Source organism: Kwoniella europaea, chromosome 1, assembly GCF_036810445.1.
Source record: "Kwoniella europaea PYCC6329 chromosome 1, complete sequence".
NCBI lineage: Eukaryota > Fungi > Basidiomycota > Tremellomycetes > Tremellales > Cryptococcaceae > Kwoniella > Kwoniella europaea.
In genome coordinates, this window is record NC_089487.1 from 9,970,492 (window position 1) to 9,990,345 (window position 19,854).

Here is a 19,854-nt window from a genome sequence, read left to right on the forward strand (position 1 = left end):
ATATAAGTTAGAAATGCCTTCGCTTGGACCTCTTTTTGAGATTCCTTTGAGATACACACAGACACACCAGAGAATTATGGCGATACCACGTGGGCCGATTCCGATTCACTGGCACTAAAATGCGGGGTCTCCAATCGAGCGGTCAGATACCCGGTCATCACACTCGCCGAACGTTTCAATCTATTGTGTCGTATACTCGTAGTACTCGTAGTACACTATCAAAGCGACAGTATCTAGTCCTTTCAGTAGACTTCACGCTCACACACAATGGTCACCCGGACTGAGCCCTTACCTAACCCCATCAGCAATAGCAGCAATTATGATCCATCGATATCGGAAGGGGATATGATACACGTCGCGACCGTAAACGTGTGAGTTTGGAGGCAGCCGCGCCTGAAACCCCTTTGATCAGACCTAACGTTTGTTGACTGTGATGCAGTCGGTACGATAATGGTACCCAATCATTCAATCTTCCTGGTACCGACAACCAATATCGAGAGAAACCATGGTCAGAACGAAAGACGCGACTGATAGATTGCTTGCTGAGCACAGGTCAGCTCGATATCGTTGGATATCAGGAGGTCCTCCATAGTCAGCTGCTAGATATACAGAGCCTGCTGGGCGAGGGATATGGTCATGTGGGAGTAGGAAGAGATGATGGTGTAGAAGCTGGAGAATATAGTCCCATATTCTACGATAGTACGAAATTTGAGGTAGTCAAATGGACAACGATCTGGTTGTCACCTACGCCGGATAAACCTTCAAAAGGCTGGGATGCTGTGAGTCAATCTTATGTTCTTCAGGGTGCCTCGTTAGACGTAGACACTAACATGATGGTACAGGCTTTACCGAGGATTGCCACTCTCCTTACGCTCCGACGACGTGAAAAGAACGGTGGACTTGTACATGCGGTAAACACTCACTATGATCACCTTGGGATACGTGCCAGGGCCGAAAGTAGTCTTCTGATCAGATCGCAGATATACAACTGGGTAAAGAGGATAGAAGAAGATGAAAAAGTGAAAGAAGAAGGGCCCGTTATTTTATTCGGTGATTTCAGTGAGTTCACAGATAAACCTTTGAACCGTACTGTAAATACGACATTTGTGTTGAATGATTTTGCCAGATTCACCTTCGCATGAAGCCGGTTATCGAAATATCACTTCTTCCCACGTATTACCATCGGGTCAGAAATCGTTCTACTTCCTCGACTCATTTATGAACTTATCGTCTACCATACAGAGTCGTCCATATGGTCCGGTACATACTTATACGGACTTCGCACCTCCGGGAAGTAAGAATGCTACGAGGATAGATTTCATCATGCTCGGTGCTATTCCCATCACTGCAAAGGGAGAGACTGACGATAGAGAACGGACCGAAGGGGATGAAAAGTCTCGTAGTCGGGGTGGATGGCAAGTGGTCAGATTTGCTTGTTTGGATAATTTCGTCGAAGGTGATGTAGAAGGTTGGACGGGTAGGTGGAGCGATCATCGAGCTGTGAGAGTGACAATATCGAGGTCTTAGCGCGTCAAATTGGATTTCGACACTTTGTAATGTCAATGACATTTGTCCTCAATTTCTTGGAGTTCGTGAAATAGAGTAATGATTGATCATCGTTTACTGGATGCCACTGAGGAAAATCCAGGCGGTTGGCAGCTTACATCTCACATGGCATGCATGCAGATTCATTGTCGTCTCTCCCGTTAGAAACAGCAAGCTCCTTGGTCCATCACATGGGGGCCTCCTATAGTCAGACTGACCGAACTACGCTAAATAGTTCTCCGAATTGACAGGTTACTTTAGTTTTGTCCATTTCGGAAAGTAAACTTCCCCATCATCGTCTGGTCATACCACCTAAACTCATTTTGTAAAACAACTTCGACCGATTCCAACTTCAGTGGAGGGCAGCTCGTCCCGCTCCCTGTCAAAGTCTCTAATCCTGATATGGTCGAATTGGAGAAGCATGGATCTGCACTGGTTATTCTCGGTCCTTTCCCAGGTCTCAGTATAACGCTATCTTGGCCGTATACAGTGAGCTCATGATTTGGGCTAACATGATTCATAAATGCCTTGCAGGGAAATGATGTCGCGGTCGTATTTAGTTCTCCGACGGTACACCAGAACTCGTTGGGCGAGATGGCTTTGGTGATCGTACATTGGACCGTTACAGACGGTAATGTTGAGGTGGAAGACATGGTTCAACTGTACAGTAATGTATGCAAGAAGATAATTGTAATTGCAGTAGATTATGATCTTATCAGTCCAACTGGCTTTGGTGAAACCACAATATGTACAATCTGGTCTGTACAGTCTAATGACCTGTACAGTATTGGACAGAGAACTCATGACACCCTGAGGAAAGGAGCAGTGGGGCTGGTAGCCTTGGCCACTCGACCCGCTTCGAACTCAGCTTGGAGTCGTAACATGAAAGGATAAGCCGATGCGATCTTTTCTCAGTAGTAAATGGTGTGACCGTCCTTTGTTCCAGTTCATATAGTTCAGGTCGATAAAGGAGCAAAGGGATACTTTATATGCTCGGAGAAAGACGCTACTGTAGCCCCGTCATTTTCGGTGATTCTGTTGGATGGGCGGGACGTAGGTGCCACTCCGCGTATAGGGTTGCTGGCCACTACAGTTTCAGCTTAAAGCCTGAAAATCGATGAGGTACTAAGCTATCATTGTCAGTGGATCGCAACGCAAGTCATAGAAATCCGAGTGAAAAACCTTTGTTGTACAGTACGGTAGCAGGGTATGCCTCAAAAATTGCTAGTTACAAATCGAAATACATGGATGTACTGGAATCCGGAACAAAACTTCTATTTGAAAAACCTATTCTACTATGTCTATATATATCATTGGAACACAGTACTATGTTATCAATGTTTTATACCCACTTCTACCTGATAGAGAACGTCAGACTATTATTATTAACCTTGATTTCATATCGTTGTAAATTCAATCCCATCAATCCCACTTTTCGCCATCCGCCACCAATCATCCGCTACCATCTTACTTTTCTTATACCAATCCATCAATTCCAATCCTTCCGAATGGCTATTCACCAATCCTGCATCTAGTGCATTGCCAATAGCAGTATTGTATATATTCTCAGCATGAGATACAATAGGTTGTAGGGGGTATGTCCATTTTCTAAAATTTGGATAATGCGCTTGTAGAATCATCCTCTCTTCTTGCTCCTCCATAGGTGGTTGTGTATAATTATCTTTAAATTGTTCAGGATAAAAATTAAACCAATCGCACGGCATTTCGTAAAAACCTCTTTGAACATCTTGATTTTGGGGTGAAAGTAAAGCGATAGATAATGATTCTTGATCGGAAGCGAAATTATCTCTTATCCTCCCTTTTGGATCAACATCTCTATTTCCACTCATGATTTTCTGTGCCCTACTTTCTTCAATGGATAATGCATTGGATAAAAATGATATTATACGTCGATTGACCTTGAAGATCATATTACCATTATTGAATCCGTTGAAATCTTTGATTCCAAGGAACAAAGGTTCGGGATTTAGTTGATGTACGGAAGATGGGATTAGGTGATGTAGGGGAATGGAGGGGTTGTACATTACTGTATCAGCATCTGTCATACTACATCACATCGCACCAGTCCGTGAATCAGTCATCAGTCATTTTACATATTTCATAGCAGGTTATCCGTTGGGTACGATGGGTGAAGAGAAGGGGAGTTTTGTAAACTTACAATATCCATTCAGCTCTTTCATCCACGGGTTTAACCAATTCATTCAACATCGTCCTTATCAGACAATGTATCTTGTTGTTTGATTTCCTTCTACTATGAAATCCCTCTTCGACGTAGGAGGTACGATCTTGGATATACCTATACCCGTGGACTTCGGCATACCGTTCGTGATCCCCTGGTGATCGATCAAGGAGTAGGCGCAAATCGTATTTCGCTACGGGGGATTTCGAGTTGTCCATTATATGCTGGAGAATGATGATGGGGTGTCTAGTGGGTGTAGGAAGAGTTGTCATTGTCTGTGTCTGTGTCCGTGTCCGCGTGATTGAGACGAAGTTGTTTACGGTTGAGGTCGCCGTAGCCGTAGCCGTGGCAGTGGCAGTCACTGTAATCGTTTCTTGATGTATTGTCACCTTTGATATCGTCTCGACATGATCATACTCGTGGTCGATAGTAGGCGATGAATTGTTATTCCCGTTGCCTTTCGAAGGAAATAGATATCCAATCTCGGTTGACCATAATTCTCCATGTTGCACCTCATACAAATACAATGGGAAGAAAGCACATCCCAATACTATACTGATAACAATGAACAGTTGAAAATAGCTTGCTCGGATGATAGCCGAATGATCGAACCTGCGAGTCATACCTTGACCTTGAGCCATGGTAATCTCGAATTAGCACAGTACTGTACACTCTGAAGAAATAGGTATCAGTAAGAATGGACAGAGCCAAAGTCTTTTGATTTTATGAGATATGTATAAGGGCTTTTCATACGCATCTCACGCTTGTCGTACAATTATTAAAATAGCTTTTGGACTAAGAGCTGATGTCTGGCGAGTGAAAGGATGTAAGCTTATCATCTATTAACCAGAGCTTGACTTATATCCTTTGTACAGTCGATCAATCTGGCCGTTCCTCCCTTGCATATCAATAAATCACGGGGTTGATCTCGGACATCTCTTCGTCTGGACCGATGTTCTAAATAATTTCACCTATGACCTACTATTCTCGCCACTATACATGCAAGCAAGTAAATGATGATAGACGCGAATGTACAATATGTACTGTACCCATCGTTTGCCACTTTCATCTACGGCTACAGAACTTGGAAAACGCTGTATCCCGTCAGATCTGCAAAGCTTAAGCTGAGTATCGCTCGGTTAGTACCAAGGTCGGGGACGATTTGGGAATCCCGAGTGCTGTAGTTGCAATTCACTTTCTTCGATTCGAAGATGAAATAATGAGTTTCAAGAGAGATTAGCTGACCATGACATGTCAATCAATACTATTTTGAACTGGAGAGGTAGAATTAAGTAGGGAGAAAGGATGAAAGCGTCATTATGATCTTCACATATTATACGTAATCTAAATCATCTTGGTACGGTACATATCTGAGCTCCTTTATCCTCTTCCAAATCTCGCCTCGGCAGCTCTCGCTCTTCTCTCACGTTCAATCTGCATCCTCATCTCCTGACTCATCCCTCCCAAACCTTCTCCACCAACTCTTCCACCTAACTTTTGTGGTCCCGTGTTGTTAGCTCCAGTATTACCATTGAGACTCATAGCTACCGCTCTCATAGCTTCTTCCTTTTGCTCTTGCAATTCAACTTCCTTTTCTCTTGCTTCCTCGATTTCAGCTTCTGCCGCTCGTTGTTTTTCTCTCTCTTTTAATTTCTCTTTCAACCCCTTTCTTCTTTCGTTCTTCTTGGTATTTTGCTCTTGCTCCAGTTCTTCCGACAAACCCGATGGTACTCTGGCATCTGATACCCAATCGTACCATTCTGGATGATTATGCGCCACTCGTCTAAATACATTCCGTATATTCTTATTCGCAGATAGTTCGTATGGTTTCCTGTTATTTGACGTAAGGATAGGTTGTGTGGGATCTAATCTCTCTTCTTCCAACAGATACTTGAGTATCTCCTCTTGACCCGATGAAGCTACCAGACCCAGTATCTCAGAGGGTTCGAAATCCGTCTGGTATTTTGTCCAAAATGGTTTTAGAGCGTCTAATCGTCCTTTACGTATCATCTCTTCTAACCTCTTTCGACGATCTAGTTTCGCTTCTTCCTCAGGGGAGAGTTTTGGTATAGCAGGTGCAGTAGGAGCAGGGGTGGGTGCGGGAGTAGGTTTTATGGGTTTGTTCTTGGATTGAAGGGATGCGATGTATTCTTCATCTAAAGCTCGAAGAGCTTCTTCAGATAAGTGTGAGACTTTCATTCGAGTCAGCTCATGCCAACATCGAAGGAGTTCTTGAAGGGTCTACGTATTGCAACGCAAAGATCAGCTTTTGTCAGCCCGTCGCACTATGGGGAGAGAAGCTTACCGGTCGTCTGGTAGGGAAAGGGAAAGTCCTGAACCTCTCATCGTTCTTACTCAAGACCGCACCTTCATACCCGTAGAAACTCTTTTTACCGTGCGTACTAGCCCTTATAAATATTCTTTCTGAAGCCGCTAGATCATCTTCCCATTCAACCATCAACGCTCTGATCTCCTCTTGAAGAGCTTGTTCACCATATCTACGCAACATCGCACCAGCAGAGACAGCTTTAGATTTCGCATTATCGTTTAGAGCTTGAGAACCACCTTGTTTCTTACGTGCTGCACAAGTTCATTGTCAGCTAGTGTTTTTGTAAAACTTAGGGAAGATCTTTACCGCAGCTCACTTGTATATCTATGGAAAGTCTTGTGTTTCAAAACCCTAACTTCTCCTGCACCTTTGACCTCCTGTTTCTCACTTCTACCTCTAGGTTTAATGGAAACTACCATCCCGGCAAAATGACCTCCAGCGACCATCAACAATGTCAATCTCCTCTCGCCATCTTCCTCGTCATTCCCACTCAGCTGCATCCTCTTGAGTTCCGTCAAGTAGTCCGCGGCAGTATCGAATGGCGGGAATAGAGCTCGATGCACACCGAACTGGGTATCTTTCGGTATACCCAATGAAGGTATTGATGTAGTGGGCGAGAACCATATTACCGCTGTACGCAAGTGCGCACGACGTTGTCTATCTGCTAATTCTAGTGCTTCTTCGTCATCAGACAGATTCTGATTGTTATCGAGTGTTTGACGTTTCAGTAATCGAGCGACTTTGGATTGTGAGGATGAGCCGGATGAAGATGATGATCCGGAATCAGAACCTGATATGGACGATATGCCTATCGAATGTACTATACATCAGCTGTTGATATTGTGTGAATGGAACGAGTATGATTACTCACCCTCGACCATACCTTCCCATTCCTCCGCACTGACTGTTCTTCCGGTCAGTTTAGCTTTGGCATTATACCTGTGCCAATCCGATTTGAAATGTGCTCTTTGCTCTTCCACAGTATCAAAGTTGGCATTTGGGCATGTCTGGCAGCTTAATCCAGCTGCCCCCGGGAGATTTGCTAGGACTGTCTTGGGAGCCGTCGATTTAGGTTTGATTTCTTCCGCTTCGGCGGGAGGTTGAGCTTGTATTGATCGGACTGAGAGGTTGGCCAGGAGTTCAGGAGGGATCGAGTAGACTGATACTCCTCGCGAAAGGATGGAGGTGGATGTCGACATCCCTACGAGTCGATCGATTTAAATGAGCTCAAGCTGGTGACAATCCAATTACTGATTTGTAATTCTCTTGATATCTCTCTTTCTGAACGGTGCAAGCATCGTTGAAGAAAAACACAGACTCAGTCATCGTCGAAATGTCGGAACCGATCTGTTACGTCATCAGCAGACTTGTGAGCCTGATAACCCTGCCAACAAGAATCAGGCACATGATTCCAAAAGCTATGACACTGCGTTCAAGGGTCGTTGTTCGGTCGATGTGGTCGCGACCACCTTGACCTCGACACTCACAGACATCATCCATCAATATCATTCTTCTATTCTTCATCATTCAACTCCATTATCCACTCACTCAATCACGAACATAACGAACAAGACTGATCACAATGGCTGAGCAATTAGTGAGTCAACCTTACCCCTTCATACCCAACCAACAAAAAGGGCGGGCCGGGGTCATGCAAGGCCCCACACCTCCCACGTCCTTACTGTCTTTGGTATCTTGATCGTCTCATGAGCTGATGCCTGATCTGCCTCTTCACCTTATAGACAAAAGGTTAGCACACTGGGACTGCATCAGCTCCTATATGTGGGTCAATGATAAGAGCTGACTCGATCTTCTTTGCATATGTTATTTTTAGAACAAATCGCTGGTATGTGGATTTTCTCATTCTCAGAATTCAGCATGGCCGCAATGGACCAGGATAAGAAGGAATACTGATGAGCAGCAATGATGTACTATAGAGTTCAAGGAGGCTTTCTCTCTGTTCGACAAAGGTCAGTACGACCCGATCTTGCTCGAATACCCAACGTGCAATGTAAACTGACATCTAGACTGTCCTTTTCCTTACCATCTGCCTTGTTTCTCCCATACCGTTTACCCGAACACAACCCACGTTTTGTTCCCATCATTGCGTGCATGCCTGTAACTGCTACTTCATCCTATAGACGGAGATGGAACCATCACCACCAAAGAGCTCGGTACCGTCATGAGATCACTCGGTCAAAACCCTACTCAAGCTGAGCTTGAGGATATGATCAATGAGGTGAGCTATGTATACATTCACCCAATTGTAGAGCTTTAATAGACAGCTCCAACGGTGCTTGATGCTGATGCTATTCCGCTTTTATACAGGTCGACGCCGACGGAAACAACTCTATCGACTTTGCCGAATTCATGACTCTCATGGCTAGAAAGATGCACGACACTGATTCCGAAGACGAGATCAGAGAAGCCTTCAAGGTGGGTCAGAGCATCCTCCTCTCCACAGCCATACAGCTGCAATGCCTAACCTGATCCGTCACCTATTTCGAGGACACCATTTCTCAACTATATATCAGAGTGTTGTGTTCACTCATCACTGTTCCATCTATAGGTCTTCGACAAGAACAACGACGGTCACATTTCCGCCGCTGAATTGAAACACGTCATGAGTAAGTTCAGCTTATCGTTGGGATACATACAGCAGTCACTGATAAAGTTTCTGTTCATCACAGCCAACCTCGGTGAGAAACTCTCGGATGCTGAAATCAGTGAAATGATCAGAGAAGCAGACAAGGACGGTGAGTGATTTCGTCTTTCCCACTCATCACGCACCACCATCTTCGGCAAATGATATATACTAACATCGATGATAGGTGACGGTATGATCGATTACAACGAATTCGTAACAATGATGATGGCCAAAGTGAGTTCACAGCGCCGACTTCGCATGAATACATGAAACCGAAGAACACAGCTAATCAGTGCTCTCATCTCGCAGTAAGCATCCCGTTAATACATAACATATTCGTTTTTGCCTTCATTCCATATCATCTTTTGGCGTTTATGTGTTTCTTGAAGATTGAGGATGGGATGATAAAAAGCAATTCTTATGGGTATTGAGGCTGAGATGAAATCGAATGTGGACTGTTATGTAGATAAATGTATCTTGCGTACAAATTTCTGAGTGTCTTTTTGACAGCCAAGTAGGGCATCTTTCCCATAATCTTGGACGTTGGCTACACGCTCCTTCGTAAAAACACTCTTGAAAACAGACCTACCACATGTCAGTACCTTGTATATAACTGATTCCGCTTTCGGCCTCCCGAAGATGGCCTGGCACCATCAACCACTCTGGAATCGTTTAGGGCGACATCACATCGGCAGTTACCGTAGGCATCTGAGCTGATCCTTAACCCACTTACATCATCCAAGCGGTAAGATAGCCAATCTCGCTTGATATCGTTTGTCACCTACATTGCTGCCGCATCATATTGATGTCATCTCGTTAAGGACAACGATCCATTGCCGCTAAATAAGGTATGTGAAGCCACGATGACAAGATCTCTTCACAGGACATGATGCAAAGGAATGTGAGATGTGTATGCCAGTCACGTATTCGTCAGATGTTAAGGGCATGCTTGTATCGTGTTAACTGACGTGTGAGGCTTTTGTTAAATCCGGAGTATGATCGGTGCAAAGAGGCGATAGGACATCGAGTATCTCAGGATAAAAAAGTTGTGTTACGTGAGATTTAGGGTGTTTACTCTGACACGACGTCATCTGGATTCAAGGGTCGTTTCTATGTGCTGCAAGAGCAAAAAGCGGGTTCCTTTAGCCTTTGTTGGTCTTTGACAGGTGATTGGATTGATTATGTAGACGCAGAGGAAAAGAAAGGAAGAAAACAGCCGAACAACCACTCACAAGCTGTAACTGTAGCATCCAGGGGCTTTAGGCTGAATGAATCGGAACTGAATTGAACTGAATGGAATAATGGGAAAAAAAAGTCCTACTGTATTGCAAGCCATGATAAAGAAAATCCAATATATACCTGCCGATGAATAGTGTTACCAAACGCCTTTTTCCTTCCTTCTCTTTTTCTTTCTTTACATCTGAAAAATATATCAATCGTTACTGTAGCTTTATAACCTCTTCGTTTTCTTGATCAATACGTGAGTGTTTCTCTGTACTCATATGATGTGCTTGTGTGCCGTCGTGGTTGAGTGGGGGAGATTCGTAGTGATGGAGGAAAGGGACGATCAAGTCATCCGATCTATTCGGATCACCGCCCTTCATCCATCTATTCATCTATTCGTCCTCATGTCCACACAGCTGTATCACGAGCTACATTGTTAGCTCATATATCTCGGATGTACTATCCGGTGCTACCACGTCGAGTCATATCCATAACCAGCTAGCTATTCAGATCTGAAATGTATATATAAGGAACACAAAAGCTGATACCCTCTTCTTCCCCTGTTGCTTGGTGTCCCATTCAGCCAAACCAAATAAACCAAATCAGTCAAAATGTCCAACGTCCCATCTGAAATGAGTGCTCTGTACTACCACGAAGTGAGTCACCTGAGTGTTATATAGATGAACTACGAAGTCTTGGGAACGATTGCTGATCTAACTGATTTACGTACTCTCTTTCCCCTTCCCTTCCCTTGCATCGTAATCGAAATCGAAATCGACTTTTCCGTCAAACTATCTATCCTCTTCATCTATCCTATCTCATCTACAGGCTAGAAACTTCGAGGTCAAGAAGGTACCTGTACCTACCATCGATGACAATGAGATCCTCCTCAAAGGTGAGCTCAAGTCCCAGTCTTATCTTTCCATGGCATGCTGTGGCTGATCGCCTCATTGTTTGATCTTGACCAGTCGACATCTGTGGTGTTTGCGGTACCGACGTAAGTCCTATCTAACATTTAAAGTCAAAGGGAATCAGGAACCAGAGCTGACCAGTATGTTGGTGGATATAGCAACACATCCACGAAGGTGAATTCATCTCCAAATTCCCTTTGATCCCAGGTCACGAAGCTGTCGGCAAAGTCGTCGCTATGGGTAAGAACGTCAAAGGATTTGAAGTTGGTGATCGAGTCGCTGCCGATGTAGGAGAGACCTGTGGATGGTGTCATTACTGTCGAAAAGGTGATGAATTGTTCTGTGAACATTTCAGTCCTGCTGGTGTTGCTAGAGATGGTGGTTTTGCCGATTACATCAAATAGTGAGTAGTCACCATCATCTCTCAATCTATATATACCCATATACAAACACTGCTAATCATGATAAATGAATCGCTTAGCCACTTTGCCAAATGTTACAAGATCAAGAACCTCTCTGACGAAGAGGCTACCCTCCTCGAACCCGCTTCATGTGCCATCCACGGTATGGACAAGCTCAAGATGCCCTTCGGTTCAAAGGTACTCTTGATCGGTGCTGGTCCAACCGGTTTGATCTTGGCTCAATTGATGAAACTTGGTGGTGCCGCTCATATCACCATTGCCGCTAACAAAGGTGAGTAACTTATACATCGACTACCACAATCACAGGACTGATGTTGGATTTGTTTTTCATTTGGGTTGATTAGGTATCAAGATGGACATTGCTCGAAAAGTCGACGCTGCCGATGCTTACATCGATCTCGACCGAAAGGACGCTGCCGCCCAATGGGCCAAGATCAAGGAAGAGAACCCTTACGGTTTCGATGTCGTTGCTGAATGTACCGGTGTTGAATCGATCGTTAACGACGCTATCAACTACGTTACTCGAGGTGGTACTCTTTTGGTATACGGTGTATACGAAGATAAAGCCAGATTACCTTCTTGGTCACCTACCGATATCTTCGTCAACGAAAAGAGAATCATCGGTTCTTTCTCTCAAACATACTGTTTCCCTCGAGCCATTGAGCTCTTGGATTCAGGTAAGATCAAGACTACCGGTATGGTCACGGATGTCTTTGATTTGAAAGATTACCAAAAAGCTCTTGATAAGATGGCTACGTAAGTTTACTTCTCAACTTTCTTTCAGGTTTACCAGGTACTTTGAACATAAGCTGATTGATGTTGGATTGAATAGTCGACAAGCCCTCAAGATCGCCATCAAACCTTAAGTTGAGTTTGTTAAAAGATCTGTAATTTTATCTTGCGGATGTATCACTTAACGAATGTCGGATGTCGGATTGGGCTGTGGATTCGCTTTCAACCATGTAGAATTGGGAATTGGGCAGGGATGTTGGTGATCATCGGTGTTGATTAGTGTGAGGTGACAACAACAGTAGCATACTTTCAGCAAAGATGTGTTCATAAAAAATGTATCGATGTTTATATCCATTTGTGTGGTGGAATCAGAGTGGCAAAACAGCGAGCAAGGAGAATGACATTGAGGGACAGGTGAACCAGTCCGACCTATTTATATGATTCAGTAACAATGCGGACGAAAGAGGTGATGAGGTCAGTCCCAGAGAACTTAGTGTAACTGCACAAAGGATCAAGACACAAAATGACCTATCGGGACCTCAAGTGCAGTTCAGTTCCTAAGAGTACCACTGATAGGTTGATCATGATATTATAATTCATAATCCTGCATAGCACACTGCATTTAAAACGTAAAATGGTTTCGTGATCTATTGATATGATTAAAAGGATAATAGAGTACTTGAGTACTTGGAAAAATAACATACTGTACAAACGATACATCTATTTTCACGTTGGCCGAGACAAAAATGGAAAGTACTTGGGCGATATCGGGACAACCAATTGTTGCTTTCTACTTCAAGCAAATGTATCGTCGGCGTATGTATGCCTACACCTTCGATCGAAGTTGTTTCCTCAAATCACCAACTTCAGCTTGTAATGAATTGAGCTAACCATCCCCCCAAAACGAAAACATCAGTTTATTACATTTGTCATATGATACTCAGACGGAGATGAACTTCGACTCACCTCATCGAGTAATTGAATTCTTTGAGATTGCGATTTCACTCTTTCCTCATCTTGTTCATCTTCCTGTGATTTCAACTTCTTCTTCATATCTTCCAATTCACCTTTAAGCTTGTTGGACAAATGCGATCGTTCATCCTCAGCCACTTGAGCCAAGTCTAGAGCTTTGGCAGATAAGACACCATTCGCTTCAGTCAATCTTTCAATCGTTTCTTTCTCTTGCGATAATTGTGTTTCCAGATTCCTTTTCTGGGTAGATACGTTATCTAAGGTCGATTGAAGGTTGTTAAGCTCATCGAGGAAGTGAGATTCGGTAGATCCACTTTTAGCTAATTGATCTTCCAGGACTGCTACTTGTCTATGAATAACAACCATGACGAACCAAATCAAACCATCATTAGTGGATTGTACATGTTACTTGTAGATGGGTGCAAATCCGTACTCACTGTTGATAAGTCTCTAAACTCTTGGTACTTTCCTCTACCAACTTCTTTGCTTTTGCTGCATTTCCTTTCAACAATTCCCTCTCTTGACCCATCCTCACTACCCTCTCTACTAACACTTTACCATCTTCGATGACCCCTCTGATCCTAGACAACGTCTCGTTGATATCTCCAACTTGCTCGTTGTGAGGTTGATACAAATCTTGCAGAGCAGCAAAGTTCAAGGCTTTACTTGGACTTGCGAGAGAAGAGTTGCTGTTACCCGTCCGAGGATCAATCAAATCAGCTTGAGCACGTTTGGTGGGAGGAGGTAAGATCGACCAGATGGAATTAAACTGAGAAGCGATAGATTCAAGCTCGGATGAGAGAGCGTCAACTCTAGCTTGAAGGGCTTTGGTACCGGATTGATCGGTTGACATGGAAGAGACGGCAGTCTGAGCGGCCTTTAAGGATGAAGACAGGGATTCGTTTCTGAGAGATAGATCGTTGATTTGGTCTTGTTGGTTCTGTAACGAAGTAAGATGTTAGTACACAACCGACGAAACATGAGTCTAAGGTGAGTTGAAGGGACAAATAATGTGGAAGATCATTCTCACTCACCCTTATCTTCTTTTCGAAAGATGCTACTTCCTCCCTACGACCTGATTCACCTTGGTCCACTCTAGCTTTCCAAGCATTTCTATCTTCCGCTACTCTTCTCAGTTCCTCTTCCAAACCCATATTCACCTCTTGCATCTCCTCCCTTAGACTGACGACTTCCCTCTCTCGTCTACTTATCAGCCCCTTGACTTCGTCCAGAGAAGCCAACACTTCATGTTCACCTACTGAACCCATCTTTCTACCTAACATACTACCAAGCGATAACCTAATTTGATCCATCATCGCTCTGTCTTTCTCTGACATCTGCCCAGATTCCAATAACCTTTGTCTATCACCGACCAAACCTGCCCTCTCTTCTGCCCAATGACGCCTCTCGTTCTCCCAACTTGATCTCTCTTTATCCCACGATCGCTTCTCCGCTGTCCAACTATCTCTTTCCCTCTGATAAGCTTCTCTTTCATCCAACCAACTTTGTCGCTCCTGTTCCATCCTTATACGATATTGATCCAATTCTCGAGCTTCTTCCTCTATGGCCCTTTCCCTACGTCCCATCTCTATGACCATTTCCTCCAGCTCCTTGACTCTGTTGGCTTTCTCAGTACTCTGCCTTATTAGCTCGGCTTCACGATCTTTCAGATTGTTGATCTTCATAGACTGTTTATCATATCTTGCTTGGGTCTCTGCTGAAGTCCGTTCCAACCGCCTGACTTCCCAGGCCATCACTCCCGACCAATGCTCCATCAACTTCCGACGTAAAGCAGCTTCTCTATCCTGCAGGACGTATACTTCCTATTGATCGCAATATCATGGCCTGATCAGCTAATGGCTCAGTGAGAGAACAGGAGTGTAGTCAAGCGCTTACCTTCTCAGCAGCTTCTACTCTCTTTTCCGCCTGTTCTAGACTTTCCATCGTCTGCCTCGACATCCTCTTATTCGAGTTATTCAGCTTTTGTAGTGTCTTCGCTGCAGTCAGGATCTTGATCTCCCTTTGAAGTCTAGACTGTGATGATTCCAATCTGTTTGACAATAAAGAAAGTTCCTACAAATATCCAGTAGAATCATCAGTTATTGTGATAGAACCAGAACAATGATGTACATACCTTCTTCCACCCTTCTACTTCCTCCCATCTACCTATTGGTAGTCTTTCGCAATCTACTGCAGCTTGTCCAGCCAAAAGAGCCAATAACATTTCGTCTGACCCCTCTGCAAATCCCATTATCGCACTTTCTTTCAAATCTCCACCTCCCCCAGTTTCAGTTCCATTCTCATACGTCGATCCTCCTGTGTCGTGGCCTGTAGACGAGTCTGGAGCGGACATTACTCCATGTATACCAGCCAGTAGATTTCTAGGAGATGTAGGTGAGGTGGTTCGTTGAGAGGCCAATGTTGATCTTCGTCGTACGGGCGAAGGACCTCTACGAGAAGGATGGTTCTGTAGTCTATCTAATGTTGAAGCATGCCCATCTGTAGCAGGTGAAGAATCGAAATACCCCTGTTGGTTGTTATATACTTGTGGAGCTTCTAAAGTAGATGATGGTGTATAGTATCTTTCTGTTTGTTCGTTATTTGGACTAAACCTATTCCCACCCGTACTAGGTCCAGCTCCAGCTGATTGCTGCTGCTGTTGTTGTTCTAATCTAGTAGCAGCATCGAACTTTCCTGCTAGATCACTGAGGTTTCCGTAGGCATCTTGACTCGACATAGACATTCCATTGGGACTAGTACGTTCCGCGAGAGGTGGTGATCTCGCTCTGAAGAATGCGGCTTTGGTCATTCGTGATGACACAGGTGAGGCTGGACCTGATCCGGTACTCATATCGATGGCTATAGGCATCTAAGGCCTTGTCGTGGAGCAGCGTGAGATTCTGGGATATAAAGGATGGTGAAATGATGCTGTGAGAAGATGTATATGTATAGCAACGATATAAATTCGATTTTTTGTGTTTTATGTTGTTGTTGTTGTTTTGACTGACTGACTTTGTAGGGACACGCGATATCAACGGTGTTTGTGCCTGGCTGGTGTGATTTGCGCCAAAACTTACTTTGGACTTTGTTGCCACTGTACTCTGTGCAGACTGCCAACCGTGGCACCGTGGCACGTGCGTAATCCTTTATTCGACTTTGGCTTTCTTGACCAACTGTACAGTCCATGCCTTGTTGCCGTGGATTCACATGGCACAGGGACAATCTCGTATATCATGGCTATCTGCTCATGCAAATTTTAAGACAGAGTGATACAGGAAAGTGAAAGAAGTTACGATTCCTAAAAATCGATTTCGAGAACAGCATAGAGATTTCAAATCTTACTTGGAAAAATGCGGTCTATGCTGTTCTCCAAAATCATTATGTATGGTGAGGGATCGAAATGGAAACCGTAACTTCTCGTGAGACCAAAAACATATGTACATGCCGCAAGATACGTCATGCTATTACAATTACCGCCCAGCGGATTATTGCCCTCTTGAACCTTTCATTTTAGCAATAGCAGCTGGACCTCTGATCTTCCCCTTCTTAGCCTTGGGTTTAGCATTCTTCCCTCGTTCCCTCTCGGATTTCGTCAAGCTCAACTTGACAGCACCTTTCTCGTTCTTCTCCAAAGCATGTTTAGCTTTCTTCTTAGCCAACCGTCTAGCTTGTCTATCGGCATCAGAACTCTTGACCACCTTTCTCTCTTCTTTCGAAAGATCTTTGATCTTCTCTCCTAATCTTGGATCACCCTTCGGTACAGGTCCAGAAGACTTGATGAATGTTTTGGTGGCTTTCGTAGATTTCTTGTCTTTATCTGATTTACCGGAAGAAGAGGATGCAAGTGACTTGATAGTATTATTGAGTGTATTGGCGGAAGGAAGTGTTTTACAAGGTTGGACTCGAAGATATCGTTTGGCGAATTTAATTTGTTTAGAATCCATTGCGAGAATTTCATCTACACTTTCTCGATCCTAAGGATGCGCAGTAGAGGATCAGCTGACATGAGCCGATCCAAGGGAGAGGGTTCATTTTGACTCACTGAGAAATGCACATATCCAAAACCTTTGCCCAATTGGGTTTCTTTATCCCTCACTAACCTCACTCCCGTTACCCATTTATCCTCAGCTGGACCTCTCTCAGCCTTGACCAGTTCTTCGAAGAACACTCTGATATCCTCTTCTTTAGCAGCATAGTCCAGACCTCCCACAAACAAACTCTTTTTGGGATCGGTCCCACTGGGTAACCATGCATCTCGCTTGGCAAGGGCATTACCAGCCGATTGAAGCGCTACGGCCGACGGGAGTCGTAATGTGTCAACTCGGATAGTTCGTCCCATGAATGTACTTGTGTTTGCCGCTAGGACCGTGGAAGCAGCTTCGAAGGGATCAAGGATAGAAGCGACATTGGCTGCTCGATCGGGATGAGGGTGAGCGAAGACGACATATGCGTTACATGAGGCGAGTTCAGAGTGGAACTACATTGAACAGGCATCAGCTGAACATCCATGATAAGGGGGAGAGACAAAATCAGCTTACATCTTTCTTGATGAAAGCGACCTTTCGCTTGCCCTTGGAATCTAAGAATACCTTGCCCTGCTCAGGCTCTTCGTCATCCCCTCTGAACCTTCTGATAGGTAGATCAGATCCCTCATGCTGGGCTCTCCATGCTGCTGTGCGTTCTTTTTCCCTCTTCGCACGCTGGGTAGCGTCCTTCTCTGGATCGTCGGTTGGGAGAGAAGCAGTGGGGGCAGCAAAGGGGACTGACCGGAATCGGACTGATTCGATCTTAGCGGAAGGGACAAAGGAGAGAAGATGTTGTTTGAGTTGGTGTAAAGCAGACTGAGCATGTTCCGGTCAGTATATTTGACGTTTGAGATCAACAGGATCTGCTCACCTTTGATTGAGCGCATTCAAGTGGTAGATTACCAACGAATACCGTCCTCCTATCTTTATCTCCTTGTGTTTCACCAGGTGGTACATATTTACCCAACGTTTTACCTTTCTTGGCTTTCCTCTCAGCTTTGGCATTTACACTCTCATGAACCATATCTTCACTTTCTACATCAGAATCTTCTTCCTCATCTTGCTCGACAACATCCTTCCCTGGTCCTGATTCTTCTTCTGCTTCTGACGCTTCCCCAAGATCATCTTCGTCTTCGTCTTCATCCTCATCGTCATCTTCTTCCGAGCCCTCCTCAAGTCCAGGTGATACTTCTTTCTCATTCTTCTTCGAAATATGTTCGGTCACTTCAGGTTGAATGGCGATTTTGGAGCTGCTGGCTACCGCTGAAGCTGGTTGAGCGAAGGCGCTCTGTGAAGAACCATCAGCAGAATATCAGCATACTTGTGGTTGCGCGCCATACAGACCTCAAACTCGACTCACACTCTTGGCGAAGACATCATCCAATGCTGTATCCTTCACTTGTCCGAATAACGAGAAGCTCGCTTCTTTCCCGGACTGTTGGTCATCTTTCGTCCTCCCCTCTCTCTTCCTCTTCTTACTGACATCATTCTGGGGTGTTTTCCCTTTGGAAGCCTTTGTGCTGTTCTTGCCCATGTTTCTGTCCTTTGATAATCTAGTTGGGGTGCTTCAAAGTGACTATCTTGCTATACGTCAATCGACGTTGACTGGAGACGAGAGATACTGCATTGTATTTTTCAGATATTCAAAATTCTTGTTCAAGAAAGCATCTCCACTTTCCCACGTGTTCCGACGAGATGCGTTTAAACCGGGTGGAGAGTATAAATAACTTCGGTTTACAAAAGGGAAGGATCGAATAAACTTGCCGAGCAAGATCTCGGTTCCTCCTGAAATATGCCACAATGGATAATCCCGAGATATGGATCTTGTGATTACCTGATTAGACAAATCGAGATGTTCCACCGTCATCACTTGCCAAAAAAAGAGGGATTGATGGTGCCTGATCAACCCACACAGAAACGCATAAACAAATTACCCTGACAAAACATTAATCTTGTAAACAAATCTGGTGTTCAGAGGCGTCCACCAATGTGATTTCAGTGCGTTCAATCGTCATTTTCGCGATCACCATCGTAGCTATATGGCATAGACACGTATTGGGATGTTCAGAATCTGCTAGTGAACGCGATCAACGACTTTGTTTATGCTTTTGTTCATTTGGTGAACTCTTTATCGCTCGTCATAGGGTGATACCCCTGTGAAAGGAGACGCTTCTCCTTCATATGTCGATGAATATCTCATCTTTCTTGACCATAATGACTGTTGGCAGCTCCAAATGCCACAGATACGTCTCTGATGATCAACCGGATTCAACATGGACCACAATGAAGTTCCAACTCAGCGTCGTTCTTGCCAGGGCTACACTTGCACGACCCTCACCTCTTCTTCTCCTACTCGTCTGGTGCCACATCATGAGATTAGCAGCGATATCGACGTATGCAGGTCTGATAACGTATGTGCAGGCTGGATGAGCATCCGAAGGCATATTGTAAAGCATTCATGGAAGATTGGAAGCGATTTGGACGTATATTGACCATGCAGAGCGTTATTCTATATCGGAAACAGGTAGTCAAATGATCAGACGAAAACCTCTTCAATTGTGTAATCTCATAACAATAGCAAAATCGACCAAAGCATGATACTTACGTGCTGAGGCGACGACTGCGACTGGAAGAAAGTCGTGCTCAGCTCCTGACAAGATCATCATTCATCTTGGAATGTTAACGAATGATAAAGGAAACAGCTCCATCATCTCTCGGGGTTACGATTTCTGTTTGCGGCGTTTTAGATCGAGAGCAAGATCATCGAGTCACGTGACATTTTCTTCGTCCCCTCATATCTCGCTTTTTCACTATGCATTTATCCTTCAAAGACGTACCATACTGTAG

At 44.3% G+C, this 19,854-nt stretch overlaps 7 protein-coding genes and 1 non-coding gene across 8 annotated transcripts; 4 read left to right on the top strand and 4 right to left on the bottom strand.

The window, feature by feature from the left end:
• Positions 1 to 267: 267 nt before the first annotated feature.
• V865_003799 (uncharacterized protein) lies at positions 268 to 1,527 on the top strand (the record flags this gene model as incomplete). The annotated part of the gene is made up of 4 exons (XM_066227588.1): positions 268 to 371; positions 440 to 779; positions 843 to 1,059; positions 1,127 to 1,527. 4 exons carry the CDS (start codon positions 268 to 270, stop codon positions 1,525 to 1,527), a joined length of 1,062 nt encoding a protein of 353 aa, XP_066083685.1.
• Positions 1,528 to 2,942: 1,415 nt separating this feature from the next.
• V865_003800 (uncharacterized protein) lies at positions 2,943 to 4,386 on the bottom strand (the record flags this gene model as incomplete). The annotated part of the gene is made up of 2 exons (XM_066227589.1): positions 2,943 to 3,612; positions 3,725 to 4,386. 2 exons carry the CDS (start codon positions 4,384 to 4,386, stop codon positions 2,943 to 2,945), a joined length of 1,332 nt encoding a protein of 443 aa, XP_066083686.1.
• Positions 4,387 to 4,815: 429 nt separating this feature from the next.
• On the top strand, positions 4,816 to 4,931 carry V865_003801. Its single transcript, XR_010725580.1, has one exon. It is a non-coding gene; the product is annotated as a 5S ribosomal RNA (ribosomal RNA).
• Positions 4,932 to 5,125: 194 nt separating this feature from the next.
• Positions 5,126 to 7,273, bottom strand: V865_003802 (uncharacterized protein; the record flags this gene model as incomplete). The annotated part of the gene is made up of 4 exons (XM_066227590.1): positions 5,126 to 5,986; positions 6,051 to 6,325; positions 6,391 to 6,882; positions 6,946 to 7,273. The coding sequence occupies 4 exons, from the start codon at positions 7,271 to 7,273 to the stop codon at positions 5,126 to 5,128; spliced, it is 1,956 nt and encodes a 651-aa protein (XP_066083687.1).
• Positions 7,274 to 7,656: 383 nt separating this feature from the next.
• Positions 7,657 to 9,033, top strand: V865_003803 (calmodulin; the record flags this gene model as incomplete). The annotated part of the gene is made up of 9 exons (XM_066227591.1): positions 7,657 to 7,671; positions 7,817 to 7,823; positions 8,012 to 8,044; positions 8,216 to 8,313; positions 8,403 to 8,510; positions 8,644 to 8,701; positions 8,765 to 8,830; positions 8,906 to 8,955; positions 9,031 to 9,033. The coding sequence occupies 9 exons, from the start codon at positions 7,657 to 7,659 to the stop codon at positions 9,031 to 9,033; spliced, it is 438 nt and encodes a 145-aa protein (XP_066083688.1).
• A 1,523-nt stretch (positions 9,034 to 10,556) lies between these two features.
• V865_003804 (chlorophyll synthesis pathway protein BchC) lies at positions 10,557 to 12,144 on the top strand (the record flags this gene model as incomplete). Its single annotated transcript, XM_066227592.1, has 7 exons — positions 10,557 to 10,601; positions 10,774 to 10,840; positions 10,914 to 10,942; positions 11,015 to 11,259; positions 11,338 to 11,549; positions 11,623 to 12,034; positions 12,111 to 12,144. The coding sequence occupies 7 exons, from the start codon at positions 10,557 to 10,559 to the stop codon at positions 12,142 to 12,144; spliced, it is 1,044 nt and encodes a 347-aa protein (XP_066083689.1).
• A 692-nt stretch (positions 12,145 to 12,836) lies between these two features.
• Positions 12,837 to 15,851, bottom strand: V865_003805 (uncharacterized protein; the record flags this gene model as incomplete). Its single annotated transcript, XM_066227593.1, has 6 exons — positions 12,837 to 12,896; positions 12,977 to 13,331; positions 13,420 to 13,922; positions 14,017 to 14,805; positions 14,879 to 15,055; positions 15,117 to 15,851. 6 exons carry the CDS (start codon positions 15,849 to 15,851, stop codon positions 12,837 to 12,839), a joined length of 2,619 nt encoding a protein of 872 aa, XP_066083690.1.
• Positions 15,852 to 16,467: 616 nt separating this feature from the next.
• V865_003806 (uncharacterized protein) lies at positions 16,468 to 18,541 on the bottom strand (the record flags this gene model as incomplete). The annotated part of the gene is made up of 5 exons (XM_066227594.1): positions 16,468 to 16,956; positions 17,025 to 17,459; positions 17,521 to 17,823; positions 17,879 to 18,295; positions 18,368 to 18,541. 5 exons carry the CDS (start codon positions 18,539 to 18,541, stop codon positions 16,468 to 16,470), a joined length of 1,818 nt encoding a protein of 605 aa, XP_066083691.1.
• Positions 18,542 to 19,854: the final 1,313 nt, after the last annotated feature.